General features: G+C 46.2%; 1 protein-coding gene across 2 annotated transcripts in view; it reads right to left on the bottom strand.

Moving 5' to 3' along the window:
- The window catches only part of SHCBP1L (SHC binding and spindle associated 1 like), a 121,808-nt gene that overhangs the window by 2,073 nt on the left and 98,596 nt on the right, over positions 1–21,139 (bottom strand). The window contains exon 9 of one of the 2 annotated variants that reach the window (XM_077275970.1): positions 20,450–20,575. The exons of the other annotated variant lie outside the window; for it this stretch is intronic. Coding sequence (XP_077132085.1) covers positions 20,450–20,575 — 126 coding nt within the window. The remainder of the gene's footprint in view (positions 1–20,449; positions 20,576–21,139) is intronic. 2 annotated transcript variants of the gene reach the window in all.

Genomic DNA, 21,139 nt, shown 5'->3' with positions numbered 1-21,139 from the left:
GGGCGATGGATGCTTTCACGGTTCCGATCTCCTCCAAATCATCAACAGGCGAGCACTGCGAGTATACCTCCCCGTACCCTCTCCTGCGATGTGGGAAGCCATGCCTGAGCTCACTTCAGGGGCGACCAGCAGCAGGTGACCACATAGAGTGTGGCCTCCAAGTATCCTCTCCTGGAGCCAGGCCTATAGCCGGACAACTGGCCCTGTCCACCCGAGTGCTTGAACTCCGTGGATGTACAGAGGCCCCTCTCTGGCGTCCGAGCAGCCCCCACTGTCCCACCACGGTTAAAGCAGATGGCACAAGGAGGCGGACTGTTTCTCTCCACCTCCTAACAAAGGGATGGTGGATTGAGGTTTATTCCTGCACCGTCCACGCTGCAATACCTGACTTGCAGCAGAACAGTAGAGTGCAAGCGCTTTCCTCAGCGGTGAAACACAGCATCTGCGGCGGCTCCATGTCGGGATGTACCCCGATGGTGAGTGGCACGCTAAGGTGGCTCCACTCACCTTTTCTGGCGCTTCTTCCCTGGCATGGGAGCGATCTCTCCCCTTGGCAACGCTGGTAATGCTCACGCCGGCTGCAGAAATTTAGGCCCCGGCTTTGGCCCATTCATGGAAATCATGAGGCTCCGCCCACATAGTGTATGTGGCTCCACCCCCCAAATTGGCACCTCGCTCTCTGCGAGACTTTACCACCTCTGCAACTCCCGGTGGCCATCTTGGTCCACCCTGCCAGCACACACACAGGGGCTATGGTTTTGTATTAAAGGTGCACAACGACTCTGCAACCGAGGTAGGAAGTACTGCATGCGAGCCGTTGGCTAGCAGGAGCCGCAAGTTGTCTAGAAACGTACACGCTCCTGGAAAACGGAAGTTTCATTTCCTGATCCCTCACCAATGATTTGCTGAGAACAAGACTCTGAATATGGATCGGATATTGCCTTGGTGCTGGACTCTCCAGATCTTCATAAATAGGTGAATCCATCCTTTTCTATCATCAACCAATCTCTGTAGATGGACGAGGACTTCGGCTCTACTCTAAATCACGCAGTGTCCCTCATAAGGAAACTAAACTCCCTCGCAGAGCATTTGCCATTCACCTGGACAGGTAGCGTCCGGATAAGTGATCCACTGGACAGAAACCTCTGCAAGCGCGGTATCCCTTTTTTTCAGCCAATATGCAAACAAGCGGGGTGTCCACTCCACGTATACCCACCTAAGACGTGAGATGCCATGCTTGGTCTGATTCTTAAGGGCGATGGGTCCTTTTAAAGGGCACCGATCTCCCCACACCATCAATAGACGAGCACATGGAGTGTCGCCCCATGCGTCGTCTTCTACAGCCAGGCCGGACAACCAGCCCTGTCCACCCAGGGACCTTAACTCTGTGGATACACAGAGGCTCCCTTTTTGCCATCCAAACACACCCTCTGCAGCTCCACTATTTAGCAGATGATGCAAGAAGGCTGACGATCCCTCTACACCTCCCTGTTAAGAGGATGGTGGATCGAAGGGTTCAATATTTTATCTCCGCACCGTCAAAAGAGAGCGGCGATAGTAAGATGTTTTTTCCTAACCTTCTGCAGGCAGCCGCGCATTCTGCCACTTGGCATATTAACCGGGTAGAATCTCCTGTGGTATACCTGCCAGTATCCCTACCCGGTGGGTCATCAATTAAAAATACAATGGACTGTCAGATAGCAAATCTAGTTCGTTCTGTCTTGCGGCCTCCAGTTCAGTGCTCTACCCTTCCTTAGCCGCTGCATGTGTTGCTAGAGCAGTGGTCTCTTGGTCAGATACCTGAACTATTTTGATTTCCTATAGACTCAACCACCAGTGGATCAGTTGTACAGGATGGTCTAAATCTAAGGGATCTTGGTTCCAAAATGGTGACCGAAAAATAAGACCAACCCTGAACCTCAAACTTCTACCAAGCTTCACAAGGTCCCCCTTCGGATGGAGTTCCCCTGCTCAGCCATTACTTCAACAGAAAAAGGTGGAGTTTCTGGCATCCACCAACATTCGGGATGCTTTCTTTCACATTCCTATGTTTTCCCCTCTTCAAAAACTCTTTCTCTTTCGCGAACAGCATTTTCAAATCAGGACCTTGTCCTTCGGCCTTGCTACTGCACCCAGAGTATTCGCAGGGGCTGTCACGTTCCTCTTGAACCCTAGAGGCATGGTCATCCTGCCCTATCTGGTCGACTTTCTAGCCGCTCTTCCAGCCGTGCGCTGAGTCATCTAAATCTCTTGCTATACCCTCTCTCTCCTGGGCTGGCAGCTAAACTTAGACAAGTTTTTTCCCTCATTTCCAGCCCAGCAGATATCCTTTTTTGAGGATGATCCTGGAATCTTCCAGAAGGTTGGTGACTCTCCCTTGAGACAAGGCCGTGGCCCTTCAACAGGGAGCTTGCGCACTTGTTCACTCATCCCCTCATTCCATTCGATTTGCTAGGAGGGTTCTGAGGAAAATTGGTGACGACAATGGAAGCGTTTTCCTTCGCTCCTCTCGTTTTCTGCAGGTCAATCTGGCTTTCAGAGGGTAGTCTCTGACCTCAATCCTCATCCTGGGGAGATCCTTTCTCCCGGTTCAATGGTTATTAGTGACTACCGATGCCAGTCCTCTTCTGATCATTGATCTGGGGATCCGAACGGTACGGCTAGTTCTACGGCAGGTCCACTGCCTTCTGGCGGGTCACCCCATCCGTTTCAATCGGACAATCCCACATCTGTCCCATACGTCAATCATTAGCAGGTAACCATGGTCAGGCGTCATGACCGAGGTACCTCACATTCTCTGTTGGGCCTCGATCTATCATTTGGTGATCTCGGCACTACACATCTTAGGAGTAGAACTCTGTACGGCGGACGCCGTCAGGCTTCCGCCTCATATGAGTGGGAACTTCACCCGGAAGTCTTCCATCAGATCTGTCTTCTCTGGAGCACTCCAGATGTAGGTCGGATGGCGTCCAGACTGAACGCCAATGTACTCAAGTTCATTGTTCGGCCTCCAAGTCCAAAAGCCATCGCAGTGGATGCTCTGGTCCTTCCATGGTACCAGTTTCCTTCACCCCTCTTCCATTACTTCCGAGATCTTTTCGGAAGCAGGGGAGACTAGGTGGGTGAGAGCTAATAACCCGCGCCCCTGCAATTTCCCTCAGACTAGGGAAATGCTGACTGACCCTCTACCTGAAGTTTACACTGATGGTGTGCATGTCCAGGCCTCGAACCTCACCTTGCCTCCTGTTACAGCCCTAAGCTCAACACCTGCGCCCTCCACCCAGTGAATGTAATACACCAATACCCACATTTAGCACAGACAAGGATAAAGGAAAATATACACCACGCCGCAGTCACTCAGGAATACACTATAAATGTGCAGGGCAAAATAAACACAAATATAGGAAGGCGTAAATAAGACAAAGGAAAATACACCACCAGCAACGATTCTCCAACAACCAGCTCTCCACTCCAGACCGAGATAACAATGCAAGACAGAAGCTATAATCGGCGACGTTCAATGATCCTGGAGAACTATTTAAAGGCCATGGGCATGACCCAGCTTCCAATCCGAGGATCAGGTAAATTAACCCTGGAACAGCTGGACAAAACCTAGCCGACGCCAATGAGCAAATAGTGGTCAAAAGCGGAATTACCGCTGTCTGTCGAACGACCTGGTCTGAACAGCGTCCGACATGACAGGAAGGGCCCCCGTGATCCTGGGAGATCCGCACTGACCATGTCAGGTTTTTCTCGTTTGCAGAACTAGTATTTTTCCTTCTTATTGCAACAAAACTGCAAATATGGACTTCCTCGCAGGGAGTCTTCACATGTGGTTCTTCCCTATCGCATACCGTTAGATCTTTGGGACCGTAATGATCCTGGGACTCTTACAGTAGACTCCTTTTGATCCGAACTGACTTTACTATCAGGGAAGGTCGCCCCTTTTTTCACTGCGATCTCATCCTGACGAGTCTTCGGAGCTAGCCGCTCTGTTCTTTCTGACCTTTTCCCCTTATTAGGCCGGCGTCACACTGGCGGTTTAAACGGCCGAGTGCAATGCGATAAAAAAAATCGCATTGCACTCGGACCAATGTTCAGCTATGGGGCAGCTCCCACCAGCCGACTTTTCGCATACTGCGATTGTCTCGGACCGAGGAAAACTCTGGGCTCACTCGCACCCATATAAGCCTATGGGTGCGAGTGAGACCGCGCACACCACTCTGATATCATCCGAGTGATGTGCGTTATAAGCGGACCCCAGCAATGGAGATGGAGAAATTCTTTTCTCCGCCTCCTGTTATGAACTGGTGGCCTAGGAGCAGCATGAGACGTACTCTGGAGAAGGTGGAACCTGTACTGACCGCAGACCCTGAACTTAACACCACAAATAGAAGTAGCCGTGGAATGTACCTGTCACTCCCTAGACATCTCGACACAGCCGGAGGACTAATTACCCCTAGAGATAGAAAGGGGAAAACTATCTTGCCTCAGAGAAAATCCCCCACAAAGGATAGACAGCCCCCCACAAATATTGACTGTGAGATGAGAGGGAAATAACATATGCAGACTGAAATCAGGATTTAGCAAAGGAGGCCAATTCTAGCTAAATAGAAAGAATAGGACAGAGTACTATGCGGTCAGTATTAAAACACTAGAAAATATCCACCACAGAAAATACAAAACTCCACAACTAACTAAAGGCATGGAGGGTATATCTGCATCTCCAGAGATACCAGCTTGGTTAAACAAATCCTTATACAGACCAAGCTGGACAAGACAAAACCTGGAAGGTAACTAGAAAGATCAGGCCCACAGCATGTGGACTGCAGAAAACAAGCCAGCACTTATCTTGGTTGAAATGATCAGCAAGCAAGAGAGACCAGGCAGGGAAGTGAATCCTCCAGGAAACAATGGACATCTGGCACTGACTAAAGGGTGAAGCAAGACTAAATAGCCCAGTCAAAATTGCAAAAAGTGAACACACCTGATAAATGCGGCCATTCAGAGACAGCAGCGCTACCACTTACAACCACCGGAGGGAGCCCAAGAGCAGAATTCACAACAGCCTCCTCCGCAGCTGTGCTCCGATCCTCCCTGTGCGAGAGAATCGGAGCACAGACGCACGACACTCGGCTCCTGCTCTGCTGCGAGCAGGAACCGAGGGTCATTAGCATATCGCATCCGATGCTCTCGCATCGGATGCAATACGCTAGTGTGACGCCGGCCTTACTATCAACGCAATATTGCGCTCAGGCCTTGTTACCAAGGTGGTATTGTATTCCCACAGTTATGAGGGCATCTTTCTTCCCTCATCTCTTTCCGCACCAGTCCACATAATGGAATGGGTTCCCCATATCCTGAACGGTGAGTGCTCTGAGTAGGTACGTCTTGAGGACGGTGTCCTTCTGAAGGTTGGACACTTGAGTTGGGCTACCTCACTGTAAGAGGACGGCGGCTTCCTGATGGTTGCAGGAAGGGTTTAGCCGTTTTATCGGCCATATTAGTTTGGTGGATTTGTTACACCATCCAGGAGTTCTTCCATCTTAGATGTCAGCCTATCTCCATGTCTATCGAGGTTTCTTGGATTCTAGGCATCGGCACAGCACGCCTGCAAGCTTGCAAGGTCGTCCAGTCCGTATGCATTCTTGAAGTACTATAATTCCCAGACTTCCACAGATGTGAGTCTGGACAGGCGGACTCTGCAGGCCGTGGTGTCGCACTTGTAAGTAGCGGTTACACAGGGCCCGATATGATGTTGTCCCCACCCAGGGACTGCTTTGGGACGTCCCACGGTCTGTGTCCCCCAATGAGGCGTAGGAGAAATAGGGATATTTGTGTACTCACCGTAAAATCCTTTTCTCCGAGCCATTCATTGGGGGACACAGCTCCCACCCTATTATTAGCTTGTGCTTGTTTTATACTTTAACATGCTATACTCTCATATATAATGTGACATGTTATACACTCATATATTGTTTATTGATCTGTTACTGCTTTTGCACCGAACTGGTTAGCTGACAGCCAGCAGGAGGGTGTATACTGCATGGAAGAAGCTAACTTTCTTTGTATAACTTAGTGTCAGCCTCCTAGTGGCAGCAGCATACACCCCACGGTCTGTGTCCCCCAATGAATGGTTCGGAGAAAAGGATTTTAGTGTGAGTACACAAAAAACCCTATTTTTAAAATTCTGAACTCTGTCGCTTTGAGGTAATAACTCTGGAACGCTTCGTGATTCTAAGATTGTTTTCTCGTTATATGTTGTACTTCATGATAGTTGTAAAGTTTCTTCAGTATGACTTGCATTTATTAAAAGGAAATTTGGTGATATTTTCCAACTTTGACTTTTCATGCCCTTAGATCAGATATGTCAGACATAATAGTTAATAACATTTCTCATATCTCTACTTTACATCAGTACAATTTTGTAACCCAAATTTCTTTATTGCTTCATTGGGGGACACAGGTAACCATGGGTGTATGCTGCGGTCGCTAGGAGGCTCACACTAGGCAAAAAAGGAAAATAGCTCCTCCTCCACCGTATACACCCACCAACAGGCACAAAGCAACTTAGTTTTAGCTTAGTGTGTGTAGGAGGCGGACCTGGATCTGATCTCACATCGGCAGTTTTTTTCCTTTGCAGGTTCCCTGTTTTGTGTGTAATAATCTTTTCCCTTTGTCTTTCAGATTCATCGTTCTAGGCTAACAGGGTGTTATGTGAACAGAGTCAGAATAGGCGGCTTCACAAGAGCGCCAAGCTGGTGATGGGAGTTTTTTAGTGCAGATAGCACGCTGCAGCTCCGGCCGGATGCCTCAGAAGAGGATAAGACTGGATGAAGTAAAAATGGACCGGTCATATGGAGTGAAAGCGACACAGTTCAGCTGGTATTAAAAAGTCTTCATTTAACTTCAGTTATCTTTCAGTTAACTGCCACCTGAAGAAGACAGAACTATTCCGTTGAAACGCGTTGTGGAAATATTAAATGAAGACTTTTTAATACCAGCTGAACTGTGTCGCTTGCGCTCCATATGACCGGTCCATTTTTACTTCAAACAGGGTGTAATGTCTCACCCTGTTTTCCTACACGTATGCGACCGAGAGAGCAGTGTGGAGTCATCCACATCGCTCACTCTCGGACCAGTAGACAGGACTTTATCCCCTGTCACCCCTACGGGTGTTTCAGGGTGATTCCTGGTGGCCAGTTCTTGCCTTTTCCCCTCCTCATCCCTCTCCTCTGAAAGTAAGATGGTGGTCTCCAGCGGTATCCTCCCCCCTTCTTGTAAGGGGTTGACGCAGTCTTCTGCACCGTCTGGAGACAGTGTGGGAAGGAGGATCCCCAATGCCAGTGACCCTCTCCCATCCGAGGGCTCCTGATGTGATCCTCCTCTGTAAAGAGGACCCGTCCTCATTTCGGTCCCTTAACAGGGACAGGTTGCCCCCAGCAGAGGCGGCTCCTTGTCTACTTCCCTGGCAGCGCCACACATGCAGACCCCTTTTATTTTGCGCCCCTCTCGGACCGGCCACCCTCTTCAGCCGCGGCCATTTTTCTACCTGACCAGTGCCCCCTCAGTCTCTTCCATCCGAGCACTTGAATTTTGCGCTCTTTCAGGTCCCATAGGAAGGCTTTCCCCCGGCTTTGCGTGCGCCTCTTGGCACTTTTTATCTTCTATTAGCGCCGCAGCTCCTGCTCCGATCCAGCCACGCCTCTTGCGCATCCTTCAATGGCAAGGGCGCTTTCTCTTTTTGCCGGCTGGCAGATCCTCAGGGCTGGCCTCGCCTCCAGCATGTCAGCCAATCGGATCTTTCCTTTCGGTTTTACCTGCAGCCACATAAACCATACCCACCGCTCCACAGCATGCTGCTGTTTCTGCGTCCCGGAGGCCATTTTACATCTCCTGCCCCGACAGTTCGCGCCTTCTGACTGCGACGCTGCTTTATCGGCCTCCTGTGTTTGGCATCAGACTCAGCTATCCTAGGTCATCTGCTGATCTATCGCTGGTATCTGGTAGGCTCTGCCCCGTCCCTTTCCTCGCCTGACTCCCCCTATATATATTTAGTTCTCTTCAGCAGTATTCCTAGGCTTGACCTATACCCATCCCTACAGGGGTTTCTCATTTTCCTTCTAAGCCCACTGTGATTCATTATGCCTGCGCCCGCTGTAAATTAAAGTGGTCTTCAGGTCAGCCGTCCCATTTCTGCCTCCAGTCCTTCCAACATGGCGCCACAGGAGCACCCCAACACCAGGGATGAGCACACCCCTCCCCCGCAGTAGGTTGTTGCCATGTCTGTCGGTCTCTGGCCTGACTAAAGTATCGCAGTCCCTTGTCCAGGCCATGGAACGTCTTCCACATCTATCTGCTGCCACCAGTACTCCGAACGCCTACCAGGGTGATTCACACGCACCTGACCACGACCTTTACAGGGACAGATTGGGTAAAGGGTCTAGGAAGTGGGCTCTCCCTAGCTCCTCATCCTCTGCATCTTCCAGGATACCCCCCCCCCTCTCCCCATACCTCCTCCTCCTCCTCGGAGGCATTTGGGTCGGATGTGGAATCCCAGTCTGGGTCTGAGTCAGATTTGGTCCAGGCTTCAAAGATGCAAGACATGGCAGATAGCCTTATTTCGGCTATTACCCAAACTCTTAAAACTAAAAGAGGACGAGGTTCCCTCTCAAGAGCACTCAGTTTCCTTCAAAAGGGTAAAATGTCCTCGGACCTTTCCCAATCACAAAGAGTTTGAAGCGACTTTGGCTAAACACTGGGCACATCCTGAAAAGTGTTTCCCGGGAAGGAAACAGCTAGATATCCTGTATCCTTTTAGCCCAGATCTTGTCAGCAAATGGGAAGAGTCACCTAAGGTGGTCCCATCTGTTTCTCGTCTGTCCTCAGACAGTTCTGTCTCTACCAGATTATGCATCTCTTAAAGACGCTACCGACAGGCAGATCGAGTCTTTGGCCAAATCGGCCTTTGAAGTGACTGTTGCCTCCCGCTGCCCCAGCTTCGCCTCCACCTGGGTGGCTAAGTCCATTTCTGCCTGGGCCAAAATGCTACGCCATGGCATCTTAGCGGCTGCTTCTCCGGACGAGATGGTAGTTGGCAGATCAGATTGCTCATGCCGGCAAATATCTTCTGGCTGCCTCTTTCTTGCTCTTCTCCGTTGGCCATCCCTCCTCGCAGGCAATCCGGTCCACATTCAGTTGGACAATGCCACGGCCGTGGCTTACATAAAACACAAAGGCAGGACTCGCAGCAAACAAGTTATGACAGAGGTGACAAAGATTCTGTGATGGGCAGAACTTCACGTTCCTGCCATATCAGCTGTTCACATTCCGGGGGTGGAAAATTAGGCAGCCGATTTTCTGAGTCGTCAGGGTCTCGCATAAGGCGAGTGGTCTCTTAATCCCGCCTTCTTCAACCAAATATGCCAGAGATGGGGCACTCCGGAAGTCGACCTGATGGCTTCTCTGTTGAACCACATGGTTCCTCAGTTCGTAGCCAGGTCCCGGGATCCGCTGCTGGCCATTGGTTGCGCTGCTCTAGTGAGGCCATGGTCCCAGTTGCAGCTGCTTTATCTTTTTCCACCTCTTTCCTTGATTCCGAGGGTCGTAAAAAAAATAAAAGCATAAGGGTTCCTATAATCCTGATAGCTCCGGACTGGCTAAGACAGACCTGGTATGCGGAGCTGGTGAACATACTCATGGACGCTCCCTGGAGGCTTCCAGACCGTCCAGATCTTCTCTCACAAGGCTCCCTCTTCCACCCGAGTTCTCAGTCTCTGAGTTTAGCGGCATGGCCGTTGAGACCGCAGTCCTGAAGGAAGCTGGTTTTTCTCACAGTCATCCAGACCATGATTAGGGAGAGAAAACCAGCATCCTCCCACATCTACCACAGATGCTGGAAGGCCTTCTTCCGGTGGTGTGAGAACAGTTTGTTTCCAATTTCTTTTTCCCTTCCTTCCGTCCTTGGTTTTCTTCAAGCGGGGATCGACTCAGGCCTATCGCTCAGTACCCTTAAAGGTCAGGTATCCACTCTGTCAATTCTCTTTCAGAGAGATCTGGCTTCTGGTTCCCAGGTGAAGACTTTTCTTCATGGTGTTGCCCACCTCGCACCACCCTACCATCTTCCGATAGAACCGTGGGATCTAAACCTTGTTCTTAGCGCTCTTCACCGCATGCCCTTTGAGCCCATCCAAGATATCTCGTTTCTCTCCTGTCATGGAAAGTGGCCTTCCTAATTGCCATTACATCTATCGGGAGGGTTTCTGAGCTAGCAGCATTGTCTTGTTCTCCGTTTCTGATCCTGCATCAGGACAAGGTAGTTCTCCGCCCCGTTCCTTCCTTCCCAAGGTAGTTTCTGCTTTTCACATCAGTGAAGATATTTGTCCTTACTTCTTTGTCCTCCGATTCAACCCCTGGAAAAGTCCCTCCACAAGCTGGATTTGGTCAGAGCTTCTGAGTCTATCTTTCTAGGACTGCTTCTTTTAGTCAGTCCGATTCCTTATTTGTCATCTCTGAAGGTCGTCATAAGGGGCTCGCAGCTTCTAAGTCCACTATTGCTTGTTGGATTAGTTCAGCAATATTGGAGGCATACTGCGTTCAGGACAGCGTCCTCCGTGTGATGGCTCACTCCACCCAGGCTGCGAGGGCTTCCTTGGCTGTTCGTCACCAGGCTTCAGCTGTGCAGATCTGCAAGGCTGCAACCTGGTCGTCCTTACACACCTTTGCGAGGTTTTACAGGGTTAATATCCACGCCTCAGCTGATTCCGGCCAGGGTAGGAAGGTACAGCAGGCGGCGGATTTGCAACGGCCGACCTAAGTCCGTTTTTCTCTACATAGAAAAAGAAAATATCTCCCACCCTTGGGACTGCTTATGGACGTCCCATGGTTACCTGTGTCCCCCAATGAAGCTATAAAGAGGGATTTTTGGTACTGACCATAAAATCTTTCTTGGAGCCTTCATTGGGGGACACATCACCCTCCCTGAATGTTTGTACCGTTGTTGAGCTTACGTAGCTTTGGTTTGGGGTTGGTACATATGTTGAGCTTTTGGTTGCTTCTCCTACTGCTTTAACACCAACTGAGGTGCTTTGTGCCTGTCGGTGGGTGTATACTGCTGAGGAGGAGCGATTTTCCTTTTTTGCATAGTGTCAGCCTCCTAGGGACAGCAGCACACATCCATGCTTACCTGTGTCCCCAAATGAAGGCTCCAAGAAAGAGATTAAAGTGAGTACCAAAAATCCCTCTTTTTTTGTTAGGAAGTTATAAGGACCTGCGACTTTTCATTTTTCCAGCAAAATTTACAAAACAATTTTTTTAGGGACCACATCATATTTGAAGTCACGTTTGAGGGGTCTATATGATGGATATCCAAAAGTGACACCATTCTAAAAACTGCACCCCTCTAGGTGCTCAAAACCACATTCAAGAAGTTTATTAACCCTTTAGGTGCTTCACAGGAATTTTTTGAAAAAAAAAATTAACATTTAACTTTTTCACAAAAAATTAACTTCATATCCAATTTCAGGTTAACAGGAAAAAATGGACCCCAAAATTTGTTGTGTAATTTCGCCTGAGAAGGCCGTTACTCCATATGAGGGAGAAAACCACTGTTTGGGGCGCACGGCAGAGCTTGGAAGGGAAGGGGCGCCATTTGACTTTTTGAATGCAAAATTTGGGAAGGGGCGCCACTTGACTCTTTGAATGCAAAATTTGCTGTCTCGTTTGGAGAGCCTCTGATGTGCCTAAACAGTGAAAATCCCCAACAAGTGACACTAGTTTGGAAACTAGACCCCTCAGGGAACTGATCTTTATGTGTGGTGAGCACATTAAACTCTCAGGTGCTTCACAGAAGTTTATAACGCGGAGCCGTAAAAATTATAAAATCACATTTTTTCAGTCACACAGAGAGGGGATCCACCCTTCAAGGCAGGGTGGATAAAAATCAATGTTTTTTTAAAAAAAAATAAATAAAAAAAATCTGATTTTTTTTTATTTAAATCGGATTTTTTTGATTTAAATCGGATTTTTTTCAATAAACTGCTTTTTGAGGAAAATATTTTACCATCCAAAGGTTCTTCCATCATGAGATAAAGCTGAGTTGTTTAACTCAGTAGAATAAAGGCTGTATATGTGTAACATTCACAATGCCATGCTCTTCCAGAGGTTTCTGTAGGATTAGTGGGCAGTTTCTCTCCTATATTATCACAGACGCTCGCTTTACTTACGCAGTTCTCAAAACTGAATTTGACTCCGCAGAGGTCCCAGCCTCTTCTTCACGGCAAAAATGTTACAACATGAACAGAGTTGAGAAAGAGACCTTAATCCTACTGTTCTACAAACCTATGAATACAGAATCAACCCCTTCAGTGCCAAGTCCAAGAAGTTAGACAATATGTTTCTGATTGTTTGGAGTGGAATAGATCTGCACAACACAAGAAGAATGTGAATCTAAGTGTGAGGAGGAGGAAGGGCAAGCAGACTGAAACTTTGAGCACAATACTGCAGCATAGCCACAGACAGACAAGTCTGGATCTGTTTGTGTGTACGATCTGAGGTTTATTACATTCTTTCCTTATAATGGCAGCAGGCCGTAAAAGAGACCCAGTTTGGGAATATTTTAATGAAGCTCCTTCGCCTATCGGTAAGGCAGGCATGCGTGCAAAATGCAAACGATGCAACAAAGAGATGCAAGGCCTGGTGGCGCGAATGAGGCAACATCATGAGAAGTGCGGTGATGAAGATGACCAAAGAAACACTTCTGAACAGGCAGGATCTTCAGGTTGGTAAACATTTTTATTGAATCCTATTTCTAAAGACTGAACTGTCATGTGTGAGAAAAATTATATTTCTTATTATTACTGCATGTTACTGTCATTTGGTACAGTTATTAAGAAAAATAAATATGCCTTTTGGGGCAGGGGCAGTGATGTGTTGTGTACAATAAGCAGAAATTGTATAAACAATAAAATAACAGCATTGACTTTTTTTGTTTAGGGGAATTCATGGATTCTGGAAACTATCCACCTCCAAGATCACCATCATCCTGTTCTACAGTTTCAGAGTTATCCATCCAGGATAGTGCTTCATTAGCAGCAGCATCATCATCAGACACCCACAGCCACATATCACCATCACCCAAAAGGAAGAAAAAACCTTTACTTCCTGGAACCACCATAGATAGGTTTGTGATAAGAACTAGCAGATTAGAAAAAAGAGTTGATTGATGAAAAAATTGCCCAGTTTATTTATGCAACGAACTCTTCTTTCCGTCTGACTGAGAACCCACATTTCATTAATATGGTTCAGTCACTGAGACCAGGATACAGTCCACCCAGCAGAGCTGATGTTGCAGGGAAACTGCTGGATCAAGTGTATGACAAAGAAATGGAGCAATGTGCAACAGCTCTGGAGGGTAAAATTGTTAACCTAAGTATTGATGGGTGGAGTAATGTCCACAATGATCTCATTGTATGTGCTTGTATAACAACAGAAGAAGGTAAAGTCTTCCTTGCACAAACAACTGATACGTCAGGAAATGCACACACAGCAGAATACTTACAAGAAGTGGCAGTAAAAGCTATAACGACATGTGAACAAAAATTCAAATGTCTAGTACGCAGTTTGGTCACTGACAATGCTGCAAACGTATCCAAGATGAGAAGAGATTTAGAAGAGCAGGGAGGGAATACAAAGCGGCTAATAACATATGGTTGCAGTGCTCATTTGCTGCACCTCTTAGCCAGCCAAAGACTTAAGTGTTCCAGAAATAAAGGCTAATGTTGTTGAAATTGCTAAATACTTCCGTAATAATCATTTTGCTGCAGCAGCTCTGAAAAGGATGGGTGGAACCAAGCTAACGCTCCCACAAGATGTTAGATGGAACTCTGTGGTGGACTGTTTTGAGCAGTATATCAAAAACTGGCCTATTCTGATTACACTTTGTGAAGAAAATCGAGATAAAATAGATGGCACTGTCACGGCCAAAATCCTCAACATTGGGCTTAAGAGAAATGTTGAACATATGCTGAGCTTCCTGAAACCCATCTCTCAAGCTTTAAACAAAATACAGAAAAATAGCTGTTTTATTGCGGATGCTGTTGAAATTTGGAAGGAACTGAGTGAACACTTAAAAACAGAACTACACATGGACAGAATTAAATTACAAGCAGTAAACAAACGAATGGGACAAGCACTGACTCTAGCTCATTTTTTGGCAAATATTGTCAATATCCAATATCAGGGTCAAAACCTAAGTGCTGAGGAAGAGGAGTTAGCTATGACATGGGTATCCAGCAATCATCCATCTTTAATGCCAACTATAATAAACTTCAGAGCTAAGGGGGAACCATTCAAGAGATATATGTTTGCTGAAGATATTTTAAGAAAGGTCACACCAGTAAACTGGTGGAAGTCACTTAAGCGCTTGGATTTAGAGACTGTTCAAGTAATGATTTAACTTTTAACAGCAGTAGCTTCTTCTGCAGGCGTTGAAAGAATATTCTCTTCCTTTGGACTCATTCATTCTAAATTGAGAAATCGGTTGGGACCCAATAAAGCAGGAAAGCTTGTTTTTCTTTTCCAGATTATGAATAGGAACAAAGAAGAAGATGATGATGATGATGAAGATGACGACAAGTGAGCTACAGGACAGCAGGGACAGTAGTATTTAAGTTTTTTATGTGTCGCCTTGGCTGACAGTCTAAGTTTCTTAAAATATATATATATATTTTGTTTAGCCAAATTAGTTAACAAACATGGATGTTTGTTTAAGCAAATAACTTATGCTGTAATGTTGTTATTGTTTCAGTTGAATAAATCTATTTAAATTGTTATTAAGGTCAGGATTATTTTTCTCCTTCCTAAGTACAACAGAACAGTGGTGTCCAAATATGAATGATTAACCCATTAAACTGGGGAGAAAAAAGTAATATAAAAAGTGATTCTAAAAATCTTCATCTACTTGCATGTTAAAGTAGCAAGAACTAGTTTAGGTAGAAACTTGGATTTAAATTACTGATTTAAATCAAGCCTTACTGACTAGTGATTTAAATCGTGATTTAAATCAGTTAGATTTAAATCAAATCCACCCTGCTTCAAGGACAGGAAACCTTCAAGATAAAAAGGGCTGCTCATCTCTTTGCATCAGTTGGTTTCCTGTCCTTGATAGGAAACCCTCAGGAAGATCGGCGGTGAAGATTGAAGAGGATGCCTGGGGACGGTCAGGGTTTTGGCAGACATTGGTCTGCTGCGGCCATCACCAGGTACCGGTAGCGCTGGTGTGCGGTCCATGCTGCCCGGACGCATCGGCAGGCCAGGTGAACAGGAACCGGCACACCTGTTGGGGTGGCAGGGCTTCATCAGTCGGAGAGAGCAGGCCAGGACTGAGTATACACTTGAAGTCGCAGCCGAATGACGCGTGGGGTCAGCAGCGCATACTGGAAGCGATGGGGATGATTGATGGCTTCCAGAAAGGGTGGTACCAGAGGCTGTGCATGCCAGCTGGCAATCCCATGTGAGTATGAAAGGGGACAGCTGGCAGGCAGAGGGATGGAAGCCCAGGAGTTGTCTGAGCTGCCTCAGCCGCCAAGCCAGCAGGAGCAACATTAGTTGCAACAGGAATTGCCCCAGCAGCCGGGAAAAAAGGCGCCGGTCACGTCCCCATGAGAGAAGGAAGCAGGCGCCCCAGCAGCCTCGTCAGGCCAGCTGCAGTGGGAGCCACTCAGGCAGCGCACGGGGTACAGCGGACGGCCGTCACAGTGCCAGGATGGAGGAGTCCGCAGTCTCCCAGGGAGATCTTTCCGACGTCATCCAGGCTCCGATACCTGTATAAAGCATCCGAGTGGTGAGTAAGCTTCGAGAAAGTACAGCAGACTAATGTCTGGTTTTCTTTGTCTTTCCTCCGCTGTTATTTTGTGGGGCGGGGGATAAAGGGTGCCCTAGGAAGCGGGGAATAGATGGGTCTCGAGGTTTATTAAGGCCTGTAGTAGAGCGAAATCGGCCCCTACATGTAGGATCCCTCCATGGAGTTTAAATATGCTGTTAAATGCGCTAACAGAGCCCTTTTGAGCCATTACATTCAGTCTCAGAAAAACTAAATCGCTAAAAACATCCCTGCTGGTGCGCTTGCTTCAGCCCGCAGAATTAACGACATACACGCCTTATCAGCAGACACACCCCCCCCCCCCCCAGGCACTCCGGAGCGGAGTGTGCAGCTCCATGTATTGCTGTGCGACTGCATGCTCCGCTCCAGAGTGCCGGCGCCAGAGCTTGGTTTTCACCTGCAAGACTCGGCCGTATCTCGTGTATGTGTGATCCCGGCCTTACACTCAGATTATGGAAGACATTGTGATTCTGAGATTAGACCCAGCATATCTCCTTAAAGTTGTTACCAGATTTCATAGGTCACAGGAGATAGTATTACCATCCTTTTGTTCCAATCCTAGCAATCAGGAGAGGCTACATACCCTAGATGTTAGGAGGTGTTTACTGCGATATCTGGAGGTGACAGCACCCTGGAGGAAGCAAAGGGCCCTATTTGTAGCTTTCCAGGGACCTAGAAAGGGCTTTAGAGTGTCTAAGCGGACCCTAGCGAGATGGGTTATGGAGGCCATCAAGCTAGCCTGTTAGTGTAGGCAGGGCCATTCCTGAAGGTATAAAGACTCATTCCACAAGAGCTATCGCTGCATCCTGGGACTAGAAAACAGACGCCTCCATCGACCAGATTTGTAAGGCGGCCACATGGTCCTCTCCGTCTACCTTCTTCAAGCACTACAGGCTGGATCTATCTGCCTCTTCTGACCTCACGTTCAGGAGAAGGGTTGTACAGGCTGTGGTCCCTCCCTAAGAATATAAATCTCTGTAATTCTCTCGTGGTGCCGTCATGTGTGACTAATGTGTTTTTTCGTAACCCATGAAGGCACCTTTATATTCCTTCCCTATCTAATTCACTCCCTTTTGGCTTGTTGAGCCTTCATTTGTTCAGTCACTTCCTGTGGGGTTTTTGGTGTTTAAGAATGAATAGGAATATATATATATATATGATTTATGTGTGTACACTAACCTGGGAGTTTCCTGTCGTGCTCTGTAAACTAACTGATGTGGAGAGAGGAGCCGCCCTTTTTATCTTGAAGGTTTCCTGTCCTTGAAGGGCGGCTCCCCTCTCCCGTGGGGTGCCATCATGGGTTTCGAAAAAAAACACATTACATTATAAGAAAGGCGTTAGCGTATGTGTGCGCAGCTTATACCTGCGTACTGATCCGCATGCGTCTTGCATACATATATTTAACATTGTGTAAACAGGGACATGCGTTTGCATCAGTTCGCATGCGGATGCATGCGTCGTTTCGCGGTGTGCGGTAAACGCAACATGTTGCATTTTTTGAGGCATCAATTTAGCGAGGACATATGCATGCAGATGAGTGCATCAAAACAATGCATTACTGTATGGGAACGCATTGGTACACAAGGACATGCATTCGATGAGCTTGCGTACGTCAGACTGCGCATGTCCGGGAACATGCCCTTTGAGACACACCCTGGAAATATTGAATGCATGTGCATAAACAACGCAAACGCAGGCAAAAAACGCATGCACACGCAGCTTTTTTTTTTCTTTTTGCATCATGCGCAAGTTGACGCGGATAAAAAAAAAATGCAGTATAAGCATGCATTTGCGCATGCAGGTGATACGCTGCGCACAGATACGCTATTGTTAACTTAGCCTTACATCCGTGCTTCCTCACAAAAATTATATTTTAGCTCCAAATTTTGCATTTCATATGCAATTTCACCTGAATACGCAGATACCCCATATGAGTGAGAAAACTCCTGTTTGGGCACACGGCAGGGCTCGCAAGGGAAGAAACATCATTTGACTTTTTTAATGTAACAATTCCTGGAATCATTAGCGGACATCATATCCCATTTGGAGAGCCCCTGATGTGCCTAGACAGTGGAAACCACCCACAAGTGACCCCATTTTGGAAACTAGACCCCTCAAGGAATGTACTTAGATGCATGGTGAGCACCTTGAACCCCCTATGTTTATAACATTGAGCAGTGAAAATAAAAAAAATCACATTTTCCTCACAAAAATGTTATTTTGGCCCCAACTTTTGCATTTTCATAAGGGTAACAGGAGAAATTGCACCATACAGTTTGTTTATAGTAAGTACAGTTGTGCTCAAAAGTTTACATACCCCGGCAGAATTTTTGCTTTCTTGGCCATTTTTCAGAGAATATGAACGATAACACCAAAACTTTTTCTCCACTCATGGTTAGTGGTTGGGTGAAGCCATTTATTGTCAAACTACTGTGTTTTGTCTTTTTAAATCATAAAGACAACCCAAAACATCCAAAAGACGCTGATCAAAAGTTCACATACCCCATTTCTTAATACCGTGTATTGCCCCCTCTAACATCAATGACAGTTTGAAGTCTTCTGTGGTAGTTGTTGGATCAGGTTCTCTATTTTTTCAGATGGTAAAGCTGCCCACGCTTCTTGGCAAAAAGCCTCCAGTTTCTGTAAATTCCTGGGCTGTCTAGCATGAACTGGGCGCTTGAGATCTCCCCAGAGTGGCTCAATGATATGAGGTCAGGACACTGAGATGGTCACTCCAGAACCTTCACTTTGTTCTGCTGTAGCCAATGACAGGTCGACTTGGCTGTGTTTTGGATCGTTGTCATGTTGGAACTTCCAAGTACGTCCCATACGCAGCTTCAGGGCTGAGTGCAAATTGCCTCTAGTATTTGCTGATAACGTGCTGCATTCATCTTTCCTTCAACTTTGACCAAGTTTCATGTGCTTTTGTAGCTCACACATCCCCAAAACATCAGCAATCCACCTCTGTGCTTTACAGTAGGAATGGTATTCCTTTCATCATAGGCCTTGTTGGCCTCTCTCCAAATGTAACGTTTATGGTTGTGGTGGAAAAGTTACATTTTGGTCTCATCACTCTAAATTACCTTGTTCCAGAAGTTTTGGGGCTTGTTTCTGAGCTGTTGTGTGTATTGTAGGAGAGATACTTTGTGGCATTTGCGCAGTAATGGCATTCTTCTGACAACCCAACCATGCAGCCCATTTTTCTTCAAGTGCCTCCTGATTGTGCATCTTGAAATAGCCACCCGCTAGTTTTCAGAGAGTCCTATATTTCAGCTGATGTTATTTGTGGGTTTTTCTTTGCATCCCGAAAAACTTTCCTGGCAGTTGTGGATGACATTTTTGTTGGTCTACCTGACCGCGGTTTTGTTTTTACAGAGGCCCTGATTTTCCATTTGTTAATGCTAGTCAGCAGCATTCAAACTGTGATTATCAATTCCTTGGATGTCTTTTTTGTATCCCTTTCCGGTTTTATACAGTTCAACTACCTTTTCCCGTAGATCCGTTGACAATTCTTCTGCTTGCCCCATGACTCACAATCCAGAAACGTCAGTGGCAGGATGAAAGATGCAAGAGTCTGTCTGGATCCCAGAAACTCACTCAGCTTTTATGCACACACACGCATTACAAGCAACCAGGTCACAGGTGAGGATGTTACCTTTAGTAGCCATTCAAACCCATTTGTGTCAACTTCTGTACAGGTTATCAGGACAAAATCACCAGGGTATGTGAACTTTTGATCAGGGTCATTTGGATGTTTTGGGTTGTCATTATGATTTAAAAAGAGAAAACACACTAGTTTGACAATAAATGGCTTCACCCAACCACTAACCATGAGTAGAGAAAAAGTTCATATTCTCTGAAAAAAAGGCCCAGAAAGCAAAAATTATGCCGGGATATGTAAACTTTTGAGCACAATTGTATATCATTTTGGTTCTTGCCTAGACTCATTTGTATATCCCTCTTTAAAACCTGCATATTGAAGAATATACATGCAGAGCCCTAACATCACCATGGGATTGATGGTTGATATGCATAATATTGCATTAATTGCAATTGGGTCTTTTGTTGGTTGAGGGTAAAAAATACTTTAATGTCTGGTTGTCTAGGATGCATTACAGGGTCTGCTGATTTGAGACACGACATCGTGTAAAATAAGTGTCACTTTTTGCGTGCATAGGTTGGGCATTTTTCATTACGAGGTAATCTCAGTTTGGAGACAATTTATAAAAGAAAAACACTGTATATGCATGTGACCTTGTATAGGCCGACTTAAAGTTAATTGACCTTGAATATTGTGCCCTTCCTGGGTGGATGTTATTACTCCAGTTAAAGTGGGGAAAATGTGTTTTTTGACCCTTCTAAACCTGAAGGGCCTGATTTGTCCACGGTAACCATAATATCTAGGTAATTGTGCCCAACTACCTTTGTGGCTGCTATTTACAATTTTACTTCTATCTTGTTTGAAAGGTAATCATTTTTTTTATTAAATGTTATATTTTATCCTCCATATTTGCTTGATTATACACTATTACCATAGAGGTTTCTAGCTTCCAAACTATGCAATCTTACCTTTATCTTAATCCCACCTCCTTGGGTGCTTGCCAAGCCATCTGTACATTTAAAATTATTACATTTGTGAATTTTATTTCCATCAAGTAAGGCGCCACTTCCTGGGGTCAATTCAATACCTGCTCCCTAAAAATAAAGTTTTAAAGATTCTTGTGCGATTCAAGGATATTTATTTTTCAAAAAAATGGTTGATTTACAAAAAAAAAAAGAAACAAGCTAACTACCCAGATTCCACAAATTAAAGTGAATATACATTTATAATAACTGTGCCCAGTTATGTTGTTTTATTAAACTTTTTTTTTTTCATTTAACCTCCTAGCATCCCCTGATATGCATTAAAACAGCGGCTGCTAAGGGTATTTAAGGGGGGGGGGGGGGGGTGTTTTACACCACCCCGCCCAAACACCCCCCCACCCCCGAGTTGAGAAATCTCTGGGGTTTCCGCTTCCTATGGTAGCCGAGACGCCACAGAACATGATCAGGGGAAAATTTTCTGGTGCCCTATCAGAGTGATAAAAAAAAAATAGTAAATTAAATCCCTCTTTGTCACCCCCTTAGTTAGATGATTATACTTTTTTTATCGTTCTTAGCATTTGGGGTTAGAATTAGGGGTTTCTCAAAAGTAAAAAAACAAAAATATGATGACTAGTGTTGAGTGCAAGTGCTCGTTGCTTGAATTTGGATCAGTTG

The sequence above is a fragment of the Ranitomeya variabilis genome, chromosome 8 (assembly GCF_051348905.1).
Source record: "Ranitomeya variabilis isolate aRanVar5 chromosome 8, aRanVar5.hap1, whole genome shotgun sequence".
NCBI classification, from domain to species: domain Eukaryota; kingdom Metazoa; phylum Chordata; class Amphibia; order Anura; family Dendrobatidae; genus Ranitomeya; species Ranitomeya variabilis.
Note: the sequence above shows the minus strand (reverse complement) of the source record. Positions and strands in the feature narration are given on the sequence as shown.